This window comes from Poromitra crassiceps, assembly GCF_964638095.1.
Source record: "Poromitra crassiceps genome assembly, chromosome: 22".
Lineage (NCBI taxonomy): Eukaryota > Metazoa > Chordata > Actinopteri > Beryciformes > Melamphaidae > Poromitra > Poromitra crassiceps.
Window position 1 is genome coordinate 2,377,305 of NC_139647.1, and position 26,954 is coordinate 2,404,258.

The window sequence follows — 26,954 nt, forward strand, 5'->3', positions numbered from 1 at the left end:
TGAAAGAGATTTCACACGATAGTGAACAGTCTGTTCACCATGGTGGAGAGGGAGGCAGCCAGATGACTATTCTGCTCAGCTAAAATGGCTGCTGCTTCCTAACCGGCTGAACTCTGCCTCTTCCCCCGATGAACATGGCTAACCATTAACATGAACAACAGAGGCGTGTCTGTGTGCCTGTTCATCCAATCAAAACAAACCCTTAACATTGCAGAAGCACTCTATTTTGCCCCACGCCTCGCTCTGTTTTGCCCCTGATCATAATGCTCCACCGTTAAAATGCATGTATAACATTGCATAGCTGATAGTATGAGCAGTTCAATGTCTGAGCCTCATACATTGAACTTGAATGTATTAAGATGTTGGGGAAAGGATATCGGGATTCAGTGTTTCTTAAATCTTGCCTTATATTTTGCAGATGTAATATGGTGAGTCCCTTCTTGTTGCCATACTGACTGCTTACTAGGGCTGTGAATCTTCACTGGCCTCACGATTCGATTCGATTCGATTACGATTCATCTGTCTTTGATTCGATTGGATTCCACGATGCATCACGATGCATCTCGATACAGCTCAAAGTATTGCAGCTCCAAGTATCACATCCTGAATTTTCTGTATTATTACTGCACATGGCTACTTTTTCATCAATTAATACAAGCAGTCAGATAAATATCAAGTCCCTTTTTTACTTGGAAAGCGCTTTAAAATCTGAATGTCAACAGAAATTTAAACAGAAACGATTCAACGATTCATCCGTCAACGATTCGATTCGATTCACACGTCCGCATCGCGATGCATCGATTATACGATTCATTTTGACACCCCTACTGCTTACCTTTATTATTGTCTAGCATTGATAAAAATCTCATGTGTAACAGAATTACTATGACAGTAAACAGAGATTGAACAGAGATCCAGCAGAGAAAATTGAAATTGAATTGAATTGAGATCCAAGGTATTTTCCCCATGACTTGCTTCAGTGAAAACCTATTATAGACACATTTCTGGTGATCAGGGTTTTATCCACCATATGTTTTAGCCTCTCACCTGGAGTGGAACATGTACTGTCCACCCACCCTTTGTAGTTGTCTCTAATCAGTTGATCTTCTGCGTGTTGATTTATTACGGGCAGTGTCACAGAGCACAGGCAGAGACGCTTGGAGAGATGAAGACAGAAACATCAGGAGAGGAGGATGAGAGGAGTGAACCCAAAAATCAACTTAACATCATCAAGGTAAGGCAGAACCATGTCTGGCAGTACCAGAACCTCTCGTCACATGGACAGCTTCTTCCAGACAGACAGACAGACAGACAGACAGGCAGACAGGCAGACAGACAGACAGACAGGCAGACAGACAGACAGACAGACAGACAGACAGACAGACAGACAGGCAGACAGACAGACAGACAGACAGACAGACAGACAGACCAAGTGCGTGAGCACACACCATTTGTCCCAATCTTCAGCATCATTTACATGCAGCTTTACATACAGCTTTAAACCTATTATGTTTGCATTATGTTTGGTTACAGTTTACATCCCATCACCAACACAATCTGGTTCAAATAAAACACTGACAGGTCAGTTTAATTACCGTACTTTTATTGGTTCGGTACTACAATTACAAGTTGGGCGTTTAATTTCATTCTTACATCACCTGGATCCAATCTTACATCACTTGGATTCAATCATCAACCAATCAGTCAATCATCCTCATTAGTGATGTCACTGGTAAGACCAACAAGTGTGTGGGGGAGGTACATTTCAGAGAGATATTTATGTTGATTGTGATCTGTTTATGTACGGTTGCAAATATATGTGTAATGGTAAGTATTTATATGTGGAATTTTGTGGCAGCTTCTAACTTTGATACTTGCCTGTTTCAAGAGGTGCATGGACTTCACCTGCAGCATTGGTTTAGTCCAGATTATTTCATGTGGAGTGAAGGGTTGGGGCTACTCTATTTAAACAGTTGCTTTGGGGCTGTTGGGGAGGTGAGACGTCAGCATGTAGCTGTGTGCATGTGATGCTTTGTTAGTATTGAGTTTTGTTTAGTTAAGTCAAGTTAACTGTTTTATTTGCTTTTTCTTATTTCTTTGTACATTTTTGGGGATCACCTGTAGCATGCTGCTTATTGTAAATAAACCACCTTTTTTTGTTATACCTGGACAAGCTCTGAGTCTGCCTCCATCTTGTATGCCGCTCTGGTCAGGCTCCCTGATAGATAGCTAGATAGATACATACATTATTAACCCCCGAAGGAAATTCTGGTGTGTACAGAACATTAAGTAACGCTAAAGGACTTTCTACTTTGCACTTTATAATTTGAGTTTGTTTTTCTGTATTACTTCATCTTTACTATTGATGTGACCGCTGTGCTGCAAACATAAAGTGAATCTTGATACATAAAGTGTCTCTCCAAATATACTACGTGGCCCTCCACACAGTATTGGTTCATCAAAGCAAGTTCACTTTGCGTTTGTTTTCTCTCTCTTGAGGGAGCGGACACAAAAACCCTGTTAGTTTTTACACCTGCTGTGCGGTCTGGTTTAGTTTGAAGACGGTGTCGACGGGTGCTTATGGTATGAGACGAATACACGCTGTGGCTTCTAATTATATAGGCAGGTGTAGCTCCACAGTATATCTCTATATGATTGGCGTTGCTAAGGAACTAGCCTGTGTGAGTGAGTGTGTGTTGCAGGAGGAGGGAGTGACGGACGGCGCATGGAGCAGGTGAAGGAGTGGCACTCTGACACCATGGAGACCCTGGAGAGGCTGCTGCAGCTGCTGAGGGAGGCGCCTGAGAACACAGCAGGAGAGGAATGATCAGCTCAACAACAATACTGTGCTGCATATGAGACTCTCATACAGAACAATATGGTGAGACTCTCATACAATGAAAACTCAAAGCTTTCCATTCTCACTTTCTATGACTGTGTGATACAGGCGCGGCTCCAGTATTGGGCCTGGCGGGCCTAGGCCCACCCACTTTTTCCCCAGGCCCAATCAGATTTTTTTTTTTTTTTAAATATATATATATGTTTTTTTAATTAATTAATTTTTAAAACGAACATTTGAATACAAAATAAACACACAAAAACGTTTCCTGACTCTTTCTAACAATAAAAGAAAAATAAAACTGTTATATTAGACTTCAAGTACTGACGGGAGTTAAATTTGGCGCTTCAGTTGTTGTTGTAATGTACAGTGTAGCTAAAAAAGGTCAAAAAAAGCCCTCAAATCATTAATTTAAATGAGATATTCCTCTAAATATCGCTAAAAATGTAAAAAAAAAGACCTCCAAATTTTTTGAGATGGGCCCAGCCTACATTTGTTGAGCCCACCCAAAACTGAAATCCTGGAGCCGCCCCTGGTGTGATATACTGTATTGTCAATACAAGCTAGCTAAACTGCCTTAAACGAATAGTCTGCCGAAAAATGAAAATTCTCTCATCTACTCACACTCATGCTATAGTCGAAACGTAGATGAAGTTTGTTACGTCGCAGCAGCCCCAATAAATAAATACATAAATCAATTAATCAATCAATAGAAACAAGTCAAAGGGACAGTTCCAACACAAAAACAGCCAATCACACTGTGAATACAAAGGCCCATACACCATTATTTGTTGCAAATCAATCAGCTGAAGTTAAGCTTGTCACTGAATGATGGTGTGTGTAATATAGGGTCTTTTTTTAAACTCTGAAGAACTGAGCCCATTGGGCCCCTGTGTTATATGGACTAACACATTTCAGCTGTGTTTCAACTGGCATGAAGGGAGGATATGATGACCGAATTATCATTTTGGGGTGAACTATTCCTTTAAATGGTCTCAGGTTCATAGAATATAGGAATATACTATTATGTTCAGTAGATCCTTATTTCTCAAAATGCTTCTACTTTGTAATTCCACTGTAGGTCTGTGTCAATCATATTTGAGTGTGCAATGCTTCATCTTTATTCTATAAGATGATGCATTGCACGCTCAGATATGATGAAATGATTGATGTATGCTCTGCAACAAAATCTGCCTTTCTGGGCCATGGCTGTTTAAAGCTCTGAGAGGAGTGTGAACTCTGACACGGGAGAATGTCAGCCTGCAGAGATGCAACTGATTCAAGATGATCTACTTAGCTCGAAAAAAGGAGGAAAAAGCATGTCAAAATTCCTCAAAACCGTTTGCCATGCATTGGCTTTTGATATACCCTTTTAAAGAGCTTTATGATCTGAGCTCCCTTGTGGGTGCCATGCATGAGATTAGGTTTCATATCTGATCTACGGTGCCACATAGTGTTAAGCTGCATCGTATTAATTGAGGGTGCTGTAGAGAAGTTGCATTTGAATATACAGTACATGAAGAGATCAGTGTTCTGTTCTATACAGGCTACATAGAACATAGTAGCATAGCATTGTATTTGGAGGATAGCAGAGATGGCTGCTATGCCCCCCCCAGTAAAGTCTGGGATTCAAGGGAGCTTAGTGGACATATTTTCCCTCTAGCATCAGTGGCTCAAAGGTTGGGTCATATTCACTTTGGGACAAGCAACATCCTGCTTCCTTGCTCACGCTGTGCTTGTTTATATGCCATTTTTAATTTAAATTATGCTTAATTCATACGGAATGTAATTGTCAGCACGTCCCTGCTCGGCAAATATTGTGCTGCTGCTGTATTTATTTCTCATATTGTAAATGTTTTTTTAATGCACGTCATGTTAATCCTCTCTTTAAAAGCCTTATGTGTTTGCTATATAGATTAACACATTTGACATATCAGCCACACACCAGATTTCAGGTCATGTAAACAGTTATGGACGGTCACGTGTTATATCTGTCCCATTCTGTCAAACTGACCCCAGACAGGATTATCATTCATCCGGGATCATATGAGACATGTATACTCTTGGTTGGGTTGGGTTCATACATGTTTTACGCAGCAGAGGTTTAGTTCACTCATTTGAGTTCACACAGGCCACATGCCACCTGATTTGGTCTCAAGACAAAGATCAATGCATAATCACCGATAAATAACAAAACCTCGACATTTTCTTGCTTCTTTTAGTGTAAAGAATTACAGGCACATTTTAAGAACACGTTTTCACAGAGGCCTCATACTGTACCTCTCTTAGCCTTCACAAGTGCATCACATTGGATTGAAGGACTTCTCAGTGCAATTTTTACACTTTACAAAGTCATCCTGTGGGCCGGATTGGACCCTTTGGCAGGTCGGTTCTGCCCCCCCCCCCCCCCCCCCCCCCCCCCCCGGGCCATATGTTTGACACCCCTGTTTTACAGCTTCATTCTTGTTACTTCCTATTCCATGAGAAGCCAGCAGGAGCGCTGTGCTGACGTGTTGATGCAGGCTGGGGTACACTGCAGGACAGGAGGGTAGTCGACTCTTTCCTACAACATCTCTTGCATTTCAGCCTGTGTGTTGGAACATGGGAAATGGCTGCATTAGCCTTTCAATTTGAACTAGTAGCGTCCAATTCCAGCGCTGTGGCACTCATTAACGAAGATGCTCCTGTTTCCACACAAGGTTTTATTAAACACATCAATCTTTTCCCACCTATGTGATACTGTAGAATCAGACCCAGAGCCGTATAGATAGAAGAGTCGCGACATCTCCATTCACTCCAATGGAACAGTTTTTTACTCTCAAGAGTTCCAGGAAGTAAGGTCCTGGATTAAGCAGCACTGTCGAGTTGCAGCAAAATGGACAGTTTGTGTTGTACTTTGGAAAAAAAAAAAACGTTTTTTTTTTTTTAAATCAAATTGTCCATTATCATCAGCTTTATTTTAGCATTCAAAAGTAGCGCGAGACCCCTTCCTGGCTGTTCATTGGCTAATGAGTCACGCATTTTGGGCCTCCGCTGACGCCACTCTCTCTCTCTAGAGGACACTACTGTGATACTGTATAATCAGACCTCTGAGATACTGTGCAGTAGTCTTCTAATGTGCACTCAATGCAACATTATAGCAACAAAAACATGGTAACCATGGTAATATTTTCCAGGCACGCCGCTGAAGCACATGATGGTGTGTGTGCAGGCAGGTGTGTGTCGGCAGGTGTGTGTAGGCAAAGGACTGAGCAGCTCCTGCCCGTTAGTGGAAAACACAAATCCAATTAAATGTGTTGAGATAGGGCATATCAAACACTTGACACCGCAGACTGCAGTATATCAAGGGGGGGTCTTCAAAGCAAGCAACAGCACTGGCCCACAATATTGACTATTGATTTTCCCTTCAGAGAAAATAATGATGAAAACCGGTGACTGCCAAGAACTGGAAATTTGTGCATTATTTTTTCCCATTTTGCCTCAGGAATATTTACAATGGAATCTCGTAACCAATTCCCTGTTCAATCTTCTGGCCTTTTGGTTTTCTATACCGCAAAAGCCCAGGGGATCGTCCTTATTGATTTCTCTTTATTGTTCGACTATAAGGAATAACAAATGTTCCTCTGTCTGGATGGAGACAGATTAAAGAACTCCAAGGCTCCCCTACCTCACTGGATTGTCTTTGGTTGAGGGTGTATGGAGGCAACCCTAGACAACTCTCAGCTATGAAGTAAGATTCTCTAAGGCCTATTAACTGTTCAAGTACACTGAATTGATTTGGTCTCACATAAAAGCTGTGATTAGCCGTTATGGTTAGTACCTTTTTAACATCTCACAATACCCAACTACACTGTCATAAATAACTCTACAGCATTATGTTCCCCTAATGACCAATAATAACAGTCGGGGAGTATTGTTAAGTCAGTACAAATACTTTCATTATCATTGGATAAATATAGTAAAAATATACACTTCACAGAAAACCAAATCAATTGGGATTAAATACTCTGATCTGATTTATATATTCTTTCATTCAGCTGCCTCAACCAAAGGTCTGTCATCAAAACAATGCATCTTTAAGCTGTGCAGCCACTTCTATACGTGACATGTGTGTCCGTTTGTAGCAAGAGATGTCCGTTTGTAACATGCGACTGGGAAGGGGGGGGGGGGGGATCTCAGGAAGACGGGCCCGTAGCTAAGGATAGGAAGGTCGTAGAGAGTCAGGATTCAAGGGGTGGGTATAGACGATGTGGGTGGGAGGGGCGGGGCGGAGCTATGGCAAAGGGGCCATAGCTAGGCATAGGAAGGTCGTAGAGGTCACCGTTTTTGTACAGGTAAACAACACACATCAGGAATCATGTGATGGCTTTTCCACAAAGCTTCTATTACATTTTCTCAGATGACCGCCGCTAAACCTGCACTTCAACACCTAGGCGTGAGCCACCCCCCATATCATTATCATCATGATTATCTAGCAGGTGTGAGGATGTCCTCTGAGCCGGCCCCCCTCAGTTTGTACAGAGTCTGATGCGTGACAGTTCTCCAGCAGAGTGGGATGATGATCTCCACTGGGAGTGATGTGACGTGTGACTGGTCATCAGCTCAGCAGGCGGAGCGGCTCTGTAGTGTGCAGCAGGGCCATCTTCTAACATAGCAGTGCCTCAGCAGCTTCATTCAGCAGGATGAGAGGACTCCCTCCTCCTCCCCGCCTGCTCCTCCCCTCAGGGCAAACGATGAAGAGGAGGAGGAGGGCGAGAGACGGCGATGATGAGCATCTATTGATTATCTTGAGACGCTCTTAAACCATTACTCCCGTCTCCTCACCAAATCTTCATTAAGGCAAACGTGAAAATTGATCTTCTAAAAAGCAAAAATGCCGTGAGTGAAATGCATTCGTTGAATGATTTGCAGCAGCACTGTTCATTGAGATATTAGAAATTATCACGCTGCTGAGATGGATTGCAGCATTTTTTGTCAAAGGTACATTTATCTAAGTGACTAAACATCTCCAACATAGAACTGTGCCTCTCAGCTAATGCAGGAGAGAGCCTCTCTTTAAACTAGCCAAGATGAGCAATAAGGTGGTAATGAGGTTTCCTTCGTCAAAAGAGAGAAAGCTAATACATCCTAGAGCAATACGCTGGATGCTATTTAGGAGGACAAGAAGCAGAATGAGAGAAAAACAGTACAGCAGCATTTGCTGCTTGCATGATTTCTGCAGTAAAACAGCGTGCTTCAGGGCACTGTGCATTTCAAACAGCGTGCTTCAGGGCACTGTGCAGTAAAGCAGCGTGCTTCAGGGCACTGTGCAGTAAAACAGCATGCTTCAGGGCACTGTGCAGTAAAACAGCGTGCTTCAGGGCACTGTGCAGTAAAACAGCATGCTTCAGGGCACTGTGCAGTAAAACAGCGTGCTTCAGGGCACTGTGCAGTAAAACAGCATGCTTCAGGGCACTGTGCATTTCAAACAGTGTGCTTCAGGGCACTGTGCAGTAAAACAGCATGCTTCAGGGCACTGTGCAGTAAAGCAGCGTGCTTCAGGGCACTGTGCAGTAAAACAGCGTGATTCAGGGCACTGTGCAGTAAAACAGCATGCTTCAGGGCACTGTGCAGTAAAGCAGCGTGCTTCAGGGCACTGTGCAGTAAAACAGCATGCTTCAGGGCACTGTGCAGTAAAGCAGTGTGCTTCAGGGCACTGTGCAGTAAAACAGCGTGCTTCAGGGCACTGTGCAGTAAAACAGCATGCTTCAGGGCACTGTGCAGTAAAACAGCGTGCTTCAGGGCACTGTGCATTTCAAACAGCGTGCTTCAGGGCACTGTGCAGTAAAACAGCATGCTTCAGGGCACTGTGCAGTAAAACAGCATGCTTCAGGGCACTGTGCAGTAAAGCAGCGTGCTTCAGGGCACTGTGCAGTAAAACAGCATGCTTCAGGGCACTGTGCAGTAAATCAGCGTGCTTCAGGGCACTGTGTAGTAAGACAGCATGCTTCAGGGCACTGTGCATTTCAAACAGTGTGCTTCAGGGCACTGTGCAGTAAAACAGCATGCTTCAGGGCACTGTGCAGTAAAACAGCATGCTTCAGGGCACTGTGCAGTAAAACAGCGTGCTTCAGGGCACTGTGCAGTAAAACAGCATGCTTCAGGGCACTGTGCAGTAAAACAGCATGCTTCAGGGCACTGTGCAGTAAAACAGCATGCTTCAGGGCACTGTGCAGTAAAACAGCATGCTTCAGGGCACTGTGCATTTCAAACAGCGTGCTTCAGGGCACTGTGCAGTAAAACAGCGTGCTTCAGGGCACTGTGCAGTAAAACAGCATGCTTCAGGGCACTGTGCAGTAAAACAGCATGCTTCAGGGCACTGTGCATTTCAAACAGCGTGCTTCAGGGCACTGTGCAGTAAAACAGCGTGCTTCAGGGCACTGTGCAGTAACACAGTGTGCTTCAGGGCACTGCATTTCAAACAGCGTGCTTCAGGGCACTGTGCAGTAAAGCAGCATGCTTCAGGGCACTGTGCAGTAAAACAGCATGCTTCAGGGCACTGTGCAGTAAAGCAGCATGCTTCAGGGCACTGTGCAGTAAAACAGCATGCTTCAGGGCACTGTGCAGTAAAACAGCATGCTTCAGGGCACTGTGCAGTAAAACAGCGTGCTTCAGGGCACTGTGCAGTAAAACAGCATGCTTCGGGGCACTGTGCAGTAAAACAGCGTGCTTCAGGGCACTGTGCAGTAAAACAGCATGCTTCAGGGCACTGTGCATTTCAAACAGTGTGCTTCAGGGCACTGTGCAGTAAAACAGCATGCTTCAGGGCACTGTGCAGTAAAACAGCGTGCTTCAGGGCACTGTGCAGTAAAACAGCATGCTTCAGGGCACTGTGCAGTAAAACAGCATGCTTCAGGGCACTGTGCAGTAAAACAGCATGCTTCAGGGCACTGTGCAGTAAAACAGCGTGCTTCAGGGCACTGTGCAGTAAAACAGCATGCTTCAGGGCACTGTGCAGTAAAACAGCATGCTTCAGGGCACTGTGCAGTAAAACAGCGTGCTTCAGGGCACTGTGCAGTAAAACAGCATGCTTCAGGGCACTGTGCAGTAAAACAGCATGCTTCAGGGCACTGTGCAGTAAAACAGCGTGCTTCAGGGCACTGTGCAGTAAAACAGCGTGCTTCAGGGCACTGTGCAGTAAAACAGCATGCTTCAGGGCACTGTGCAGTAAAACAGCATGCTTCAGGGCACTGTGCAGTAAAACAGCGTGCTTCAGGGCACTGTGCAGTAAAACAGCATGCTTCAGGGCACTGTGCAGTAAAACAGCATGCTTCAGGGCACTGTGCAGTAAAACAGTCCCAGAGAAACCCGCTGTTTCGTCACATTGCGTGTGAGGTCCATTCCAACAAGATGCTGTGAATGCTGAGCAAGGAAGACGAGAGTGAGAAAGAGAAAAGAGACAAACAAACGGCCAATCCAAACGTCCACCCCCCCCCCCCCCCCCCCACCCTCCAGACTTCAGTCGTACGTACCGTGAGGTGTTCAAGGTCATCACGTCAAGTCTGCAAGGGCCAGACACTGCAAGGCTATATACAGTAAGCCACTGAAAGACAGCCCTAAATTCTACCATGATAAAATGCATTTCGCATACCTCTATGGCCTGTGCTTCTACATATTTCATGATGCGGTTGAATATTATTTCTGGCCTACATCATTCAAGCAAAATTTAAATAAATTAATTGTTTTACACATTCATAATAAGTTCTTTTTTGTTTTTTGTTTTTTTTGTTCTGCAAGTGGAAAAAAATGCATCACGTCCGTATTGTAATGAATTGTGTGTCATTAAATCAATGTAGTGTGGTGAAGTCTGCAGCCCAAACGGACTCTGGAAGTCTGCTTGAGTCCGCCGGAGGACTGGATGAGTTGTGGATATGGGTTTTGGACTTTCCGGGAATGTGCCCACAAAGTCTGTGAGTCTGCAAGTGCGATGCATTTGGACCGGGCCAAATTGGGAGGGGGGGGGGGGTTATACAAGCACACATCCCTGAGGCTCTGCTGGAAGGCGCTGGAACCCAGACCACGTCACGGCGGTCATGGTGCCAGGCGGTCATACTGCCAGGCGGTCATAGTGCCAGGCTGCGAGCGTTGGAGGCCGAAGCCTGCGCCTGCTGCACCACTCCCGCACACTTCTCCCTCTTCTGCAGCTTGTGGTTTTCGAACAAACCCTCATTTCGCGGGACGCCGTGAGCGCCGTCCGGGAACGTCAGGAGCCCTGAAGGTGCAGAGAGAGACAGGCCACAGGAGGAAGGATACAATAACCGACCACTCACAGATAGAGAGAAAATAAACACTGTGACGGGTGAGCTGTTCCAACAGACTTACCGTATCCCTCAACACGGCCACTTTTAAATTCTCCCTCAAACCTCATGCCATCATGTCGACTGAAGACTCCTGTTCCCTGGAACTTCCCCTGGGCAAATTCCCCCTCGTACCTAATGGAGTGACAATTAAGTGAGTTAATAAAGGTGTTGTGCTGGTGACATTTGGCAACCTGATAGAAAATCTCTCTCTCTCTCTAGCTTACAGTACGCACGCACGCGCACACACACACACACACACACACACACACACACACACACACACACACACACACACACACACACACACACACACACACACACACACACACACACACACACACACACACACACACACACACACACACACACACACACACACACACACACACACACACACACACACACACACACACACACACCTCGACCCATCTGTAAAGAGTAGTACACCAGAACCATGGAAGAGTCCATTCTCGAATTGGCCCATGTAGCAGGTTCCATCCTGAAGCTTGAGCTGGCCAACACCATGCCTCCGACCTGAGAGAGAAAGATGCACACCGACAGACAGACTGTTTGTGGCTGAAAACCTCCAAAACTGAGGCTCAAATCCTTTCAAAGGCAAATGGTCATTTCATCATCAACCCTAAAGATCTTCCTTCCATGTGCCAGTTCCTCCCACATGGGCATCGTGCTCCATATAACCTCTTAATATATAATATAATATAACCACTCAGCCTCTTATGGGTTCATCTCTCCTAATAGCATGTAACCTATCATACATGTAAGGACCATCTTTTATCACAGTGGAGAGCATGTGATTTCAACCTGAAATGCGACTCAGGGTTTCAGATTCACTTGATACTCTAAAGCCACTACATATGTGACATGACATACGTACGTGCTGGGATTTAAGTAACCTTCCCCCCTGTCAGCTAGAGGTTTACTACTGAATTAGGAGTCCCATCTGCCTCCTGCACGGTGGGAATTACAGCGATCTAATCCAGCAGATTTTTCAGCAGGGATTTCTACTTTGGGATCTAGAGACCGTAAACAAAACATGCGAGTAATGTACGTAACGTATGTACCTCTCCTTTCTGCCTACCAAGCTGCTGAAGCTTAAAGGGACAGCTCACCCTAAAATCCAGAATACATATTTTTCCTCTCACCTGTAGTGCTATTTATCCATCTATATCGTTTTGTGTTAGTTGCCTGAGTTTTGGAGATATCGGCTGTAGAGTTGTCTGCCTTCTCTCCAATACAATGGAACTGGATGGCACTCGGCTTGTAGTACTTAAAGAAACAAAAAAAATACATTTGAAAAACTCAACAGCATTGTCTCTTTCCAGAAATCATGACGCGGTTACTCAAGATAATCCACAGACTTTGTTGTGAGCAGTTTCATGTAGGAACTATTTTCTTTTGTAGGAACTAGCTAGCAGCTAGCAGGTGTAGTTCGGTCAAAAGAAAATAGTTCCTACATGAAACTGCTCATAACAAGGTCTGTGGATTATCTTGAGTAACCGGGTCATGTTTTCTGGAAAGAGACATTGCTGTTGAGTTTATCAAATGTATTTCTTTGGCACTTTGATCACCACAAGCCGAGTGCCATCCAGTTCCATTGTATTGGAGAGAAGGCAGAAACTCTGTGGCCGATATCTCCAAAACTCAGGCAACGAACACAAAATGATATAGATGGATAAACAGCACTACAGGCGAGAGGGAATATACTGTATGTATTTTGGATTTTAGGGTAAGCTGTCCCTTTAACCATGTCAGAATGCAGGAGCCTGCACCCTTTTTTGGCAACTGCTATAGCGAACACGCATCCTCAGTTGATACACCTAGAAAACGTGGAGGAAAAATACAACCCAACTTCAAATTCTATCTGATTGTTAAGCCTGCAGGAAAAGCTGCTGGAAAATCATCACCAATCACACATTTGTTAAAATCCTATCTAGAAATCATTGGATGTTGGGTTGATTGATTTATTTTCCAAACAGCAGTTGACGGAGCACTCCTCTAAGATTTCCTAAAAGAGTCCAAAGTCTAATCCAGAAGATTTAGAGCTGGTAAATCTGGCCGTGTTCGTCATGGGTTGCCAATGCTAGCTAATTAGGATTTGGCTTTGGCTTGCATGTCAATACCATCACTCTCTGTGTGTGTGTGTGTGTGTGTGTGTGTGTGTGTGTGTGTGTGTGTGTGTGTGTGTGTGTGTGTGTGTGTGTGTGTGTGTGTGTGTGTGTGTGTGTGTGTGTGTGTGTGTGTGTGTGTGTGTGTGTGTGTGTGTGTGTGTGTGTGTGTGTGTGTGCGTGCGTGTGCGTGCGCGCGTGTGTGCTAAAGCAGTAAAAACTTCGCTGAAATCTTTGCCACAGGTGAAATAACAATCACGTTTGTATGTGCAACAATGTAACTATAAGGATGCCCTGATAATGTCAAATTATCAAATTGAGTCCTGGTTAAAAAGTATCCACATTTTCTTTCCTTCCACCTATTTACTTGATCCTTAGGCAAGATTTTCAAAATGAAGACATGTAGGAGTTACGACACTAGAGTTCCCAGCTGGTAAGTAAAACGCCTGGTCCGATGATTTAAATGAGTATCAATGCCTTAAGCAGGCAGAGGAGGTTGTTACCTTTAGCTAATGGCACAATTCACTCACTCAAGCTGTTACCGTTGCTAATGAACTCGCCCAGTAATGGCTGTGAGATGCTCCATTTAGACTCGTAAAATCTGCTCATGGTCTGCCTGTTCCTTAAGTGCACACATGAGGCCATGTGAGACACTGACGACAGTCGATACAAGTCGAGGTAATGTGGTAGTGATGTCATGTCCAACTAGTGTAAATGTATGTGTGCAAATTTTTTTTTTACAGAATTGAAAATTGCCTCACTGATACAGCTACATTGTAGCTGCATCAGCGAGGCTGACACACATCTGATCTCAGTATGTAGCTGCATCAGTGAGGCTGACACACATCTGATCTCAGTATGTAGCTGCATCAGTGAGGCTGACACACATCTGATCTCAGTATGTAGCTGCATCAGTGAGGCTGACATACATCTGATCTCAGTATGTAGCTGCATCAGTGAGGCTGACATACATCTGATCTCAGTATGTAGCTGCATCAGTGAGGCTGACACACATCTGATCTCAGTATGTAGCTGCATCAGTGAGGCTGACATACATCTGATCTCAGTATGTAGCTGCATCAGTGAGGCTGACACATCTGATCTCAGTATGTAGCTGCATCAGTGAGGCTGACACACATCTGATCTCAGTATGTAGCTGCATCAGTGAGGCTGACACACATCTGATCTCAGTATGTAGCTGCATCAGTGAGGCTGACACACATCTGATCTCAGTATGTAGCTGCATCAGTGAGGCTGACACACATCTGATCTCAGTATGTAGTTGCATCAGTGAGGCTGACACACATCTGATCTCAGTATGTAGCTGCATCAGTGAGGCTGACACACATCTGATCTCAGTATGTAGCTGCATCAGTGAGGCTGACACACATCTGATCTCAGTATGTAGCTGCATCAGTGAGGCTGACACACATCTGATCTCAGTATGTAGTTGCATCAGTGAGGCTGACATACATCTGATCTCAGTATGTAGCTGCATCAGTGAGGCTGACACACATCTGATCTCAGTATGTAGCTGCATCAGTGAGGCTGACACACATCTGATCTCAGTATGTAGCTGCATCAGTGAGGCTGACAGACAAACTTCATTCAAAAAAGAGGGGGGGGGGGGGTGTCTTGTCTTGCCTTCTTTCCACTCGCCGTGGTACTCTTCCCCACTGGCATAGGTGAAAGATCCTCTGGTCAGAGTCATGTCGCCCTTGCTTTCAACACACACACACACACACACACACACACACACACACACACACACACACACACACACATGCGTATGCATCAGTACCAAACATCATCAGAAATTTGCTCAAGGCCTATTTATGGGAGATCCAGAAATGAATGCCTGGATTTTCAGCATGAGCAGTGTGGAGAGCCCAGTATGAGTGGTACTGGTTCATGAGCAGTGTGGTTCTGGGATGTTTAGTTTAGTATTGAGCCTTCTCGAGGTGTCCTGAAACATCTGTGATGAGAGCTGCTATAGGTTAATAACTCTACAGACTTTCCTACCACTTGTATTTAAAAACTACAGAAATAAACGTCTTAAAAACTACAAACATTCCAGCCATGTTTCTGTGTTGGTGTTCATCCAGGTTTAACAGCACAGGGGGATAGTGACATCATGTGTGATCCTGTGTAGGCTATTCATTGTGAATATATTTTAGGGTGAATCATGTCCCATTTAAAAACACATTAAAGTAACCCAAGCACTTGGGCAAAATGCATGAATATTCTGTGCCTGGAAAGCATGACTGCTGCACAAATATACAGAACCCCTTTAAAAATAGCTGTTGCAAGGGTGCAAGTGTCATTTTAAAACGACATTTCCAAAGTAGTAGTAGGCTAGTAATAACTGTATTTTAGAGAATGACAGTGATGTAATTGTACCCATGTTATTGTTACCACACTCGAATGAATTATTCATCAGCTCCCATCAACACTAACACAGACACAGTGGCTGTCTAACGTTACTCCATCCATCGTGTAAGCTATGTCCAACTTGTGAATAGGCCTAGCTGTCAATAATATGTCACGGTTACGGGTGGCTGGAATGTCGCTTCTATTGACGATCTAATCGATTGTAGCCTACAGCGGACTGAAAGCCAAGTCTGCTAAGCAAAAAGAAACGCTGCCCAACAAAGCTGTCATTACCTGTGCACTACGTTTGCCGTGTCTGGAGCATGGACACCACCTTAAACGAGCCGAGGAGGGCGTGAAAATGTGATGGGACCATACCGGCTGGGAAGCGTATGCTGCCTTCAGGTGCTCCTCGTAAATTCCGAGTTTAAAAGTCATAAACAAAAATGGTTGTCACACATTCAACTGCCTTTGGTCGGAATGACAACAAGGTGGACTGGACCCTAAAGAAAGAATGAAAATAGACACATAGGCTACAACAATGCTAATTTATTACGAGAGCCAAACAATAACCTAGGCTATTATTGCTTTATTTGATTGCTATATTGATGCATTCCCTGCAGTTTTTGGTACCTATGCATTTGGCTTAATCTGCCCAACAAACAGTTATAACTCTCCCCCCCTCTTATCAACGGTTTTGTTTACATTGGTAAACCGACCTTTTATTTCCCTCCACATTAGGCTACTCCTCTCAAACTCGGGTTATTTTGGTTATTTCTCTCCGAATGACTGAACGTCCTGCTGTAGTGGATTCTCCTCATCGACTCGGGAGCTGCTCGGGAGGCGCGCGCGCGCGCTCGTTACGTAGCTCGCGAGCTTCGGCTTCCTCTCTCACGTGAACGCGCCCGCCGTTCAGAGAAGGTCGGTAGAAAATGGCGAGCCTGTGCAAAAGGCAGCAATGCACAATCGAGAGGCGCGGCTTTCGGCAGGAACTTGACTCGTGGCGACACAAACTCATTCACTGTGTAGGTAAGGACAATGCCCGTTACACACTCAACTAAATTATGCTTTCAAATCCGCCGCTAGTCGACGTTTATGGGCGTAAATAACCATCTATAACCGGATTCACCCGGGGCATCTCCGAGCGACTTTTTGTCCTCCTCAACTGTTTCCTTTTCACGGCAGCAAGCCTGAGCCAATGAGCGGTTACAATGTTGCAGTTTGTAGCTCGACTTATTCGGCTACTTTGTTGCGTTCGTGGCTTCCATTCTGAAGTGTAGCCGTTCGTTGTTGTTTACTGGCGTAGTTTGTTTAAAGGGCACAGCGTTTGTTTTAAAGGGAGTGTCTCAAACAGGATTTAGACGCTGCGTCGGCCAAACTGCAGCCATACTAAATGCGCGTGCCCGTGTGTGACGGTACTGTATTTTGGATGGGGGAGGGCGATGCATGGCCGACCTGGCTGTGTATGTTTTCCGTCAACAACATTATTACTCGCGTTTCTCCAATCACCTCTCGTGGGCGCGCAGTGCTGCAACGAGGAAGTAGCTAAAGAAGACCCCCCCTGGAGGAATTTCCTTTCTTTCCGATCTGCAGCCTGTGCTGAACTTCTCTGGCGTCCACTCCCGCAGCCAGCCACCCACCCCCCCCTAAAAAAACACGTTTCCGTAAACCACACAGGTTTTTATTTGCGTATGTGTCCTGTCCTGTGTGTGTGTGGGGGGGGGGGTTCATTGAATTCATCAGAATTCAATGAACGTGGTAGAATCTGAATCTGAATATCAAGGCACACACTTATGTGAAATGGTCAATAACATAAGACGGATTTTTTTTTAATATCAAATGGATGGAACCCAGTGGTGAATCATATGAAAATATTTGTCCAGATGTACCAGCAATGTAAGGTTCCCTGAAACACTGTAGATTACCATACTAGCCCTAAAACATGAAAATATAATTTAGTTTAATAGGTACAGCCATTTTGAAATGTTTCAGTGTCTGGTTAGGGTTGGAAGAGTGCTTTGTATGGTCTCCTGTTCAGCATTTGGTGTTTAGAGTGATCCTCCATGTTGTGCTGTTGAAGATACTATGGGGTGAAATCAAATTTAACATTCCTCTTCATGGATGAAGTAGGCATGTCTTTCCTGCCTTCCTGGTGCTGCTTCCACATCATGTGAATATGTATTAGAAGTCCATTAAAACAGACTACTGATTCAAAGTAAAACCCTGATTTCTATTTTAAAGTGTTTTATTTTGGATTAACAATAACTACAAAATTATTGGGGGCACAAACGCGTTAATCAGTGCAAAACTTGCCACCTCCAGCTCTTGACAAAACTCTGACAGGCGTCTTCATGGAAAACACTATTTTCTAACAAGTGTTACAGTCTTGTGAATTTCTGTCATTTGTAATTGTGGCATTACGCCGATGTGTTGACAATTTAATGTTAAATATTCTTTAATAAAGTTATTTGTTTAAAAAGCAGCCTTCTGACCTTTGCATAGTCAAATCGGTGCACAATCATCATAAGAAATGTCTATTTTCATAATGACAAAAAAAAATCACATCGGCCGCCTATCGGTAGCAGTGAATTTGACCCTTGTATTCATTCTCCCACACTGTCAAGACACAGATGTTTTTTCTTTTCTTTTTTCTACAGTCTCTTGCATTGAACAGGAAGAGGCCATTTTTAAATCTCTGTCCAACCCCCCCCCCCCCCCCCCCCTCCGTGACTCAGTAACATAGCAACAGCCAATGCGGACACACACCATCACACACAGTGAGCCAGCACACTGAGGAGCCAGGGCTGCCTGCTGTTTACAGTTTTTGCTATCACATTTGCTCCGTAGTCATGTTTTATTATGAAACTGTTTAAAATTAAATTAAAATTATAATGTAATTTTTTGTGACAAACATAGCAGGCTGATGGTAAGTGGTTGATTGATTATTGCCAAATGATGACTCTTTACTCACTCCAGGATGGTCACTGTGCAATGTGCCATGTGCATAGGTGTGCAAAGGTCTGTTGCTGTTGAAATCGGTGTTATTTATGTACAAGGTGTGTGTGCACCAAGTACGTGACAAGGATCAAAAGAACGGCTTTTCAAAGTGCATTGTTTGTGAGCGATTTGCCTCAAGAAGTGTGACATGCACCAACAGAATTAAACAATAATGGTAATCAATGAAACGACGCATATTGTCTATTGAGAGCAAATGAAAGTAAACGTTTAGGGGGAGCAGCTGAAGCAGACAGTCTACTGCTCTTGACAGTCTGTTGCGGACCATTTTTTTCCTCTTCTGTTTTTCTTTTCTCCCTGCTGTCCCAGTCGTTGCTCTACGTCGTCTACGCTCTCTGCCGATCTGGGGAGAGTTGTAGACTAGCACAAGCTTCCCCCCGATACATGTGCACTCGCACTTCTTTTTCACCGGACATCGAGGACTTTCACCGGCAGGACGTAGCACGTGGGAGGATCACGCGTCACAGTGGCCACGTGACGTCCATTATATGTTTTGATGTACCTGATTCTGTCCAGAACCGTTCACTGTAAACCTCATTACAAAATAGCTGCTCTGTCATTTCTTGCTCCATGATAATATACTGTAGAGGCTGCAGATTACATTTACAGTCCACATTACATTTCCACTGCCCTGTGTTGAGGCCATTCGTTCACACGACAGGATGTGTGTCAGCCGTCCAATCAGAGTGTCCCTCCCCCAACACGACTAAAGGCCTAAACAGACTCGTCCGTCCGCCTCGAATTGGAGCCGTCTCGCCGTCTGCCGGCACCAGCGAGCCCTACACGCTAGGACGTCACTACACCCTCCCTCCTGGAAAATGGCGGCGATAGAGTGCAAGGCAGTCTGAATGAAATTGAATGTAACGTTCCCAATTCTATGTATTAAATTCAAAAAAATGACCCTCAACATTTGGGAAGGCTAAGCCACACAACTAGTTCGTTATAATCTAACGTCATGCTTCGAATGCGACTTCACAACTCTAGTGCAGCTGACGTCATGCACGTATCGTCGCCGCTGAGTTACATTTTGGAGCAGCCCCCGTCAGCCGACGGCGCCCCCTCCCCGTATGACGGCGCTCCACCCGCCGTCATACGGGGAGGGGCTCTGACGGACGAGTCAGTTTAGGCCTTAACCCACATTCAAACTGAGCTTAGAATCAGCCTTAAAATTGTGTGTTCGTCGTCGTCAGACCTCTGCTTTATAGACGGTTGTAACTTGACAACATAAACATTTTAAAATTGCCCCTAGCTTAGTTCCTGTTGTTGCAGTGTTTGCTAATATAATAGCTGTCAGGAAATACGGTTCCAAATGAAGCAATAAGCCCCGTGAGGCCGTGGTTTTCCCAGCCAAGCAGGCTACAGTAACGGTACTAGGTACCAGAGCAATTTAGAGAGAGAGGGGCGTCAGCGGAGGACCAAATTGCGTGACCCATTAGTCAATGAACAGCCAGGAAGGGTTTCTCGCGCTACTTTTGAATGCTAAAATAAAGCTGATCATGTACAATTTGATTCTAAAAAACAACAACTTTCAAAGTACAACACAAACTGTCCATTTTACTTCCTGGAACTCTTGAGAGGAAAAAAACTGGTCCATGCGAGTCAACGGAGATGTCGCGACTCTTCTATATACACGGCTCTGCTAGGTACTAGGTAGGCTATCTATCTGCTGATCATTAGAACAAAATGGAGAATAATAGCATTGGATTTCTGGCCAGTCACTACTATCCCAGGCCCTGGACCATTCAGTTACGGTAGGCAGTTCTTCCTCTGTGATTGACAAGTGTCCCTTGTTCCCCGGCTATAATAGCTGTGAAGCTGCTAAGTACATGACGACGCCGTCAGCCTGCGTGCTGTAGAATGGCAGATTCTGTCCATGACAACAAGGCCATACTTTTGTCTGGCTTTTTGGTGGAGAGGGCAGCACGCCACCACCACCCTTCTGACATAGAAATGGACATTTTGTCTTTGTGTGTTTAATGTGAGCAGTAAAACCACAGGGCAGAGAGAGTAGGGCAATTGTCCCACACAGAACAGCAGAAACTATTGTCTGTATGTTTGTCTGTACATGTGTCCGTGGTACATCAGCCCCCGGATGCAAACGATGTAGCTTGGAAATGTAGAATGTGTCCTGATTTGGGGATATTTTGACTTCCAAACGCAGTGTGAAACAGGCTAGGCCAACATTGAAAAAGCCTGGAATTTCAGTTATTCATTCATGGCATGCATGTATTTTGACATGTGGGCGAGGTGGATGGATTGAGGATTGACTCAAACAGTTGACGAGCAAATATAATTGACAACAGGCGGACGATTGTGTTGTTTTTCAGCTGTAACTTTTGCACAGTCCACTCTGCTCCTGCACGCCCCTTGTGATGGGTTTTTGAATTTGCAGAAAGAGATGGCTGAGGTTTGTTGACATTTTGCGAAAAATGGTGTTTTGTTGACGGACATAAATAACCATACAGCTTTAGCGGTTTCACATCAAATGCACCATCGTGTGTGTGTGTGTGTGTGTGTGTGTGTGTGTGTGTGTGTGTGTGTGTGTGTGTCCGTGTGTGCGCCCCCACATGTTTTTATGTTTGGCTGTCATGGTGGTCTCAGAGTACTGTTAATTTGAGTTTTGTTTGTGCAGCATTACATAGGACCATATGATTTCCGCAACACGGAAAAAACGGACGTAATCATGGAATTTGGTCATAAAAATTGAATCAACTGTAAAACGTGGAATATTGCAGAATTTTCCATAATTTGTCTGAAATTGATCAAAGTAGGCATAATTATCAAAATAAGAAGTACGGTAGATCTAATGATCATAGTAACTTAACTGATTTCATCATTGTAAAATAGGCCTAGAGAAATGATTCACTTTTCGATTGGGGTGTTTTGAGAGGGGGGTCGGTCTTGCATGGGACCCTTACTGCACCTCACAACTTAGTTTTCACCTTGAGAAACATGTCTGAGAGAGCCAAGTCATCAAAAGAAATATATATATATCGCTCCTAACCGCTAAATTAAAATTAAAATGGAAAAAAATTAATTCGGGGCAAAAATGAAACTGATTTCATATGGCTCCACATTACACCGTTTGAGTGGCAGTTTGCGTCATATCATGTGAAGTATTCATGCAGTGTCTTTTCTGCCTTAGATCTTGCTCACAGCTGTCACCTCATTGGCCACTGTAGCCTGTTACAGCTATTTAACTTGCCATCATTCAACTGAATTAAGTACATTTTAAGCACTGCTTTGCTTATGCGTGAAGGTTGTAAGTAATGCCTTCATATTGTTATTAATATTGCTGTTTCATAAACTTTTGTTAGCCACAGATCTTACTTCACGCATTTAACCAAAATCCCCACACAAGAATATCATTGCCTTTTACACATAAGAGTCGGAAGTGCTAACATCCAGGTCTTCAGACTCATTCCTGCGCTCCTCTACTTGCTTTTGTGAGTTATAAATGTAACTAACTGTATAAATGAAACTGATTGTGTCTAAATCGGCATATGATATCGATCGCAGGCCCCTGAATTGAATAGAATCTAATCAAAATCGTATCATTGCAGACTTCGTGATTTCAGCAAAATCGTAGTTTTGTCCGAAGAATCAATAGAGACGGAGCACCCAGCGCACGTTCCTTTCTAGCCTACCGTGCCTCATCCTCTTCCTCCTTCTCCTCCTCCTCCTCCTCATTGCTCATTTCTGCCGTACGTCGTTGGTTTCCCCTCGAGGTCTTTGCGATCTCGCAGACGCAGCTCGCGAGCTCACCCGGCCTCGCCCGCTGCGCGGGCTCACATACGCAGCTTGGCGGCTGCGCTGCCTCGCTTCGCTCAGGCGCAGTTGTTCAATTGTGCTCGCCGCCACGCTTATCGCGCTATCCAATTATAGCGCGTGGTGCGATATCGTATCGTGATGAAACGTGCGATTTCCCACCCATATACGAGTACAGAATGAGAGTATGATCTGCTTCACTATGCAAACATCATAATGATTAAATAGATGATCTAATCGTAAAGGATTAAGGGATTTGGGATCAATTAATTTATTGATTGCGTCCATAGTAGGCTGCCTGCAACCAAAGATACCAAATCCAAAGAGGGTCTATTTTGGTTATGTGCTGCTGCTTTGAGCGGAGAGCTTGTAGTCTCTCTCCCCCTGTGAGTTGTACTGTAACTGTAGTGCATTGCAGTCAGTGTACTGTAGTGTCAGTGGGGGATGGGTTGAGCAAAGGTTGATGCAGAGCCATATAGACCCTCAGAGCTAGAGAGAGAGAAGGGTGGGCCGCCCAGCGCAAAGAGCACTGCAATCACATGATGAAATGTTTGCATTCGGTGCGCATTGGAGGAAACGCTGTATCAAGTTAGGGTTGTTGTTGTTGTTTTTGTGTTGTTGTTTTTGTGCTGCCTCCATCATAGAATAGCATAATTTCTAATTCCATGATGATGCTAATTACATGAACCTTTTTTCCAGTGATTGGTTGGTTGGTTGGTTGTAGGAATACAGACACACAAAAAGCACTGTCAACAGTCACTTGTGTGTTTTGCTGTAAGCTATTGTCTTACTGCTGCCTATCAGAAATGTAGAGACAAGGAGCCATTGTCAAAAATGGTCAACTCTAGTCTAGCTAGTCAAACGTGTAGGAGACCTAGTGGGTGGAGGTGTTTTTCCTGATTAATTACCTTTTGATTGGAGACTATGGTAGTGCAACTCCTGTGGTAGTGATTTAACTACAGAACATGTCCTATTTGGGTTAGCCTATATTTAGAGGAACTTGCATTGTACAACTGAAAGGGATGTTAAATGGGGAAGTAGGGCATGTTATTTTCAATTGCTTGATTAAAATCTTCTCAAACCAAACAAGTGACAAAAGTAGTATCAGGTAGTAGTTCACATCACATTTCTATAAAAAACAAATGTTTTAGAAGAGAACTAAGCAATTTCAAAATACACATTGGGTAATAGATTGCAAAAGCAAAGAAGAGTTGCCAACAGTATTTTTGTATGAGGAAGAGAGAATGTGCAACGTAAATCAGGAGCTTCGTGAATCCAAATGAGTTCAAAGTGAAGATCAGCACTTATGATACTCCTGCATTAGGTGGGGCGTTGAATAACAGTACGATGGTTCTTCTAGGCAGCAGCAACGGGTGATTAAGCGCATCACGCTTTGACATTAGGAAATGAGGTTATATATGCCTATAATTTTATTTAATAATTTATATATATTTTTTTAATTATTATAATACATTTAATAATTTATAACTGGCATGATCACTCAGTGACCTCTTTGTGATTATTCTTGCTTTGAACATCACTATGTGTGTGTTCCACTAAACATGCTCAAAATGCACTTATGCTGTGCCATGCACTTGCACTGCACCCAACTGACCACACACAAACTGCCAGAGAGGATTAGGGCCACTTGTGATTTTTTCCCCTGTGTATAAGTCAGGATTCAGATAATAAAGTCAGAATTCTGAAAATAAAGTTAATTCTGAGTTTAATGTCAGAATTTAAAAAGAAAAAGAAAAAAGGCAGAATTCTGAGATTAAAGTCAGAATTTTGAGTTTACTGTCAGAATTGTGTGGGGTGGGTGGGGGAGTCGGAATTCTCACATTAAAGACAGACATCTGAGAAAAAAGTCAGCATTCACATTTGAATGGTGTTTTTTTTTATATATATAAATGTCAGGTGACCCCAAGGTTGGGAACCACTGGGCTAAGCCTAGTACCAAGGCTCGATTACAGTTCAGTGTTAGGTGGATCTTTTGGCTACATTACTATACCAAGCACTACAGTTTCCAAAAAATGTAAAGGCATAGTGTTGCTGCTAGCTTTGACACAGTAAAGAGGGTTTTAGAACACATTATGTGCAGTTCTCACTCAGTGATTTACAGTGATAGGTTAAGGTTGGGATTTAGGGAGGTTAAGCTGATCCTAGATCTGTGCAGAAGAGCACTCGGAGCCGCCTGAAAGGGGATTTCTCCTTCTAAGTGCTGCTGGGAAGGACAAGTCACTCCAAATCTCTCCTCTCTTCCCAGCTCTGATTGGTTGGAGATGTAGGTCAGAAGAAGACTAAGACAAATCGGGTTGGGTTGTTAGTCACAATGAGCACACCGAGCTCCATCGAAAGATCATCTCCAGTGGATCTAGATTCTAGATTAGATCTAGATCTAGATTCTAGATCCACTTTCTAGATTCTAGAAAGTGCCTAAATAGACTGGGTCGTGGACCGTGGTCACGTTCTGTGCCTTGGCCCAACACATTGTGGTAGCCTTTATTACAACAGGGTTTGGGCTACCTTTTTTAATAAAGGCTGTTTATATTTGATCAATTACATTATTTGGCTGATCTAAAATGTCAATTAACACTACAGTATTATTAACTAAATATACACGTGGCCAGTAAAGTTGGGATACGTCTTGAGGGTTCCAAATTAACAGTTAACACCAAAAAGGCAATTTATTATTTTGGCCGGTGGATTATTCTGTCTACCGGACGTTTGGCCGGTGAGTCAAAAAGTTAATTTCGGACCCAGGTCTTGAGTATAGAGATAGCCTGTAAGCGTTGTTCTCCATGATTTCGTCAGTTTGTCACGGTGTATTTGGTGTCGGGCTGTTCATGTTGTGAACAACACACAACCGAACCTACAGAGTCTAAATGGACAACCGGCCTCACAGTCCTCAAAGACATGAATCTTCTGTTTATAATAGAGAGGTGATTATGTTGCTGTGTGGAGTGACTGGAGTCATGATCTAGAAATCACTTAGAATCACAAATCATTCTTATTTTAACTGAAGAATTGGCCTGTCATCTTAAGTGTAGCAGAATAGCATTAAGCAGCCGCGAGTCTAAATATTTCACTTGGCCAAGAGGAATTTCTCTCCAGTCGGCTGGTTCACCTGCATGGCAAACATTCAACCCAGTCTGTTACAGTGGTACCCAATGCCTGTTAGTTAGCTTGTAGGGCTACACGCACACAGCACAAGCAAGACTAGCCCAGTAAAGAATATGGCTGAGAGACTGGAGTCGATATTACTCTTTGAATTGGCTACTAAAAATAGACAAATCTCAGAAAATTGTTATATAATGATCTCCAACCATGCGAGTTTGGGGGCGGGTGGTAATATTGCGTTTGAAATGTCAAGCCACGCCAACGGTTGCTTTAAATAAACATAATGTGTGGTGAGAGAGTAGCACTGCAGGTATATGATTTGAATTGGACCGATTGGACATAATGATTTTGAAATGATACAATCATTATGCCGTCAAAATGCAGATTGTCAGCTTCAGTTTGAGGGGGATTGAGTTTGAAGCCAAGTCAGATGAACAGCTAAATAACTATCCTCCTTTTTAGTCGTCTTCTCCCTGTTGTGCAGTGACTTGATATAAGTGTTTGAAACCAAACCCATAAACGTCACCAGATTTAATATTTGATCTCATGCTCTCTTTCCAGCCATTTTGCAGTTCAGCGGTACCTCTGTGAGGAATTGAGCGGTGTCTTCCCTCTGCTCCTCACTGCCTGAAGGCAGTCTGCAGTCTGTGGTTGGAGTGAATGAAATGTCAAAATGGCCTTGAATCATCTTCATGCTCTAACTATAGAGCCCTTGATGACCTACGTCACCATTACGTCACGCTGCTCTCTGGAGGAAAAACACAGGGAGGGAAACATGAATCACCTCAGAGCGAGCGTTACCCAAAATGTCATCATCTCGCTGTGTTGTTGGGTGCCACAATCTGAAGGATTAATGGCTCCTCCAACTTTAAATAAATAAATAAAAGTCATAAAAGTGATTCACGTTTGTGAAGATTATCCTGCTGAACCCAAATTACCGCTCCCATAAACTATTGTTATTTCATGCAAATTCTAAGTGAAATCCCCATTCGAAAACCCCATTGACTTTTCCCGGTAAGATCCAGGAAGTCCGGGGACTTCCGCCTTCCATGATACGTGCGGACTCATTCCCGCGATGCACTATATTATATTACATACGAAGAATTTGTCCTAGCGTAAGTATACATCATAGCGGTCATATCAAGTAGCACATGCCAAGCGCCGGCTGACGTGTTACTTCCTGCCTCCACCTGCGTTCCGCCCACAAAAAAACATCATCCTGTTGACTAACATTGAACGGGATCTCTAGAGCTTGAAGATTGACATGAGTGACTTTGCTGGTGGTAGTTACAGTAGTAACGACTCTGATAAGACTCGCTTAAGCTGTGTTCACACCGAGATATTTATTTCTCTCTCCGTCGCTCGATTCAACCCTTC

At 43.9% G+C, this 26,954-nt stretch overlaps 2 protein-coding genes across 2 annotated transcripts in view; one reads left to right on the plus strand and one right to left on the minus strand.

Annotated features, from left to right (window-relative positions):
• Positions 1–10,941: 10,941 nt before the first annotated feature.
• morn4 (MORN repeat containing 4) lies at positions 10,942–15,015 on the minus strand (the record flags this gene model as incomplete). Its single annotated transcript, XM_083658455.1, has 4 exons — positions 10,942–11,090; positions 11,201–11,310; positions 11,598–11,712; positions 14,949–15,015. The coding sequence occupies 4 exons, from the start codon at positions 15,013–15,015 to the stop codon at positions 10,942–10,944; spliced, it is 441 nt and encodes a 146-aa protein (XP_083514581.1).
• Positions 15,016–16,606: 1,591 nt separating this feature from the next.
• LOC310796084 (uncharacterized protein) overlaps positions 16,607–26,954 on the plus strand; it is a gene marked incomplete at both ends in the record, with an annotated part of 35,779 nt that continues 25,431 nt past the window's right edge. The window contains one exon of the mRNA XM_083658235.1: positions 16,607–16,703. Coding sequence (XP_083514361.1) covers positions 16,607–16,703 — 97 coding nt within the window. The remainder of the gene's footprint in view (positions 16,704–26,954) is intronic.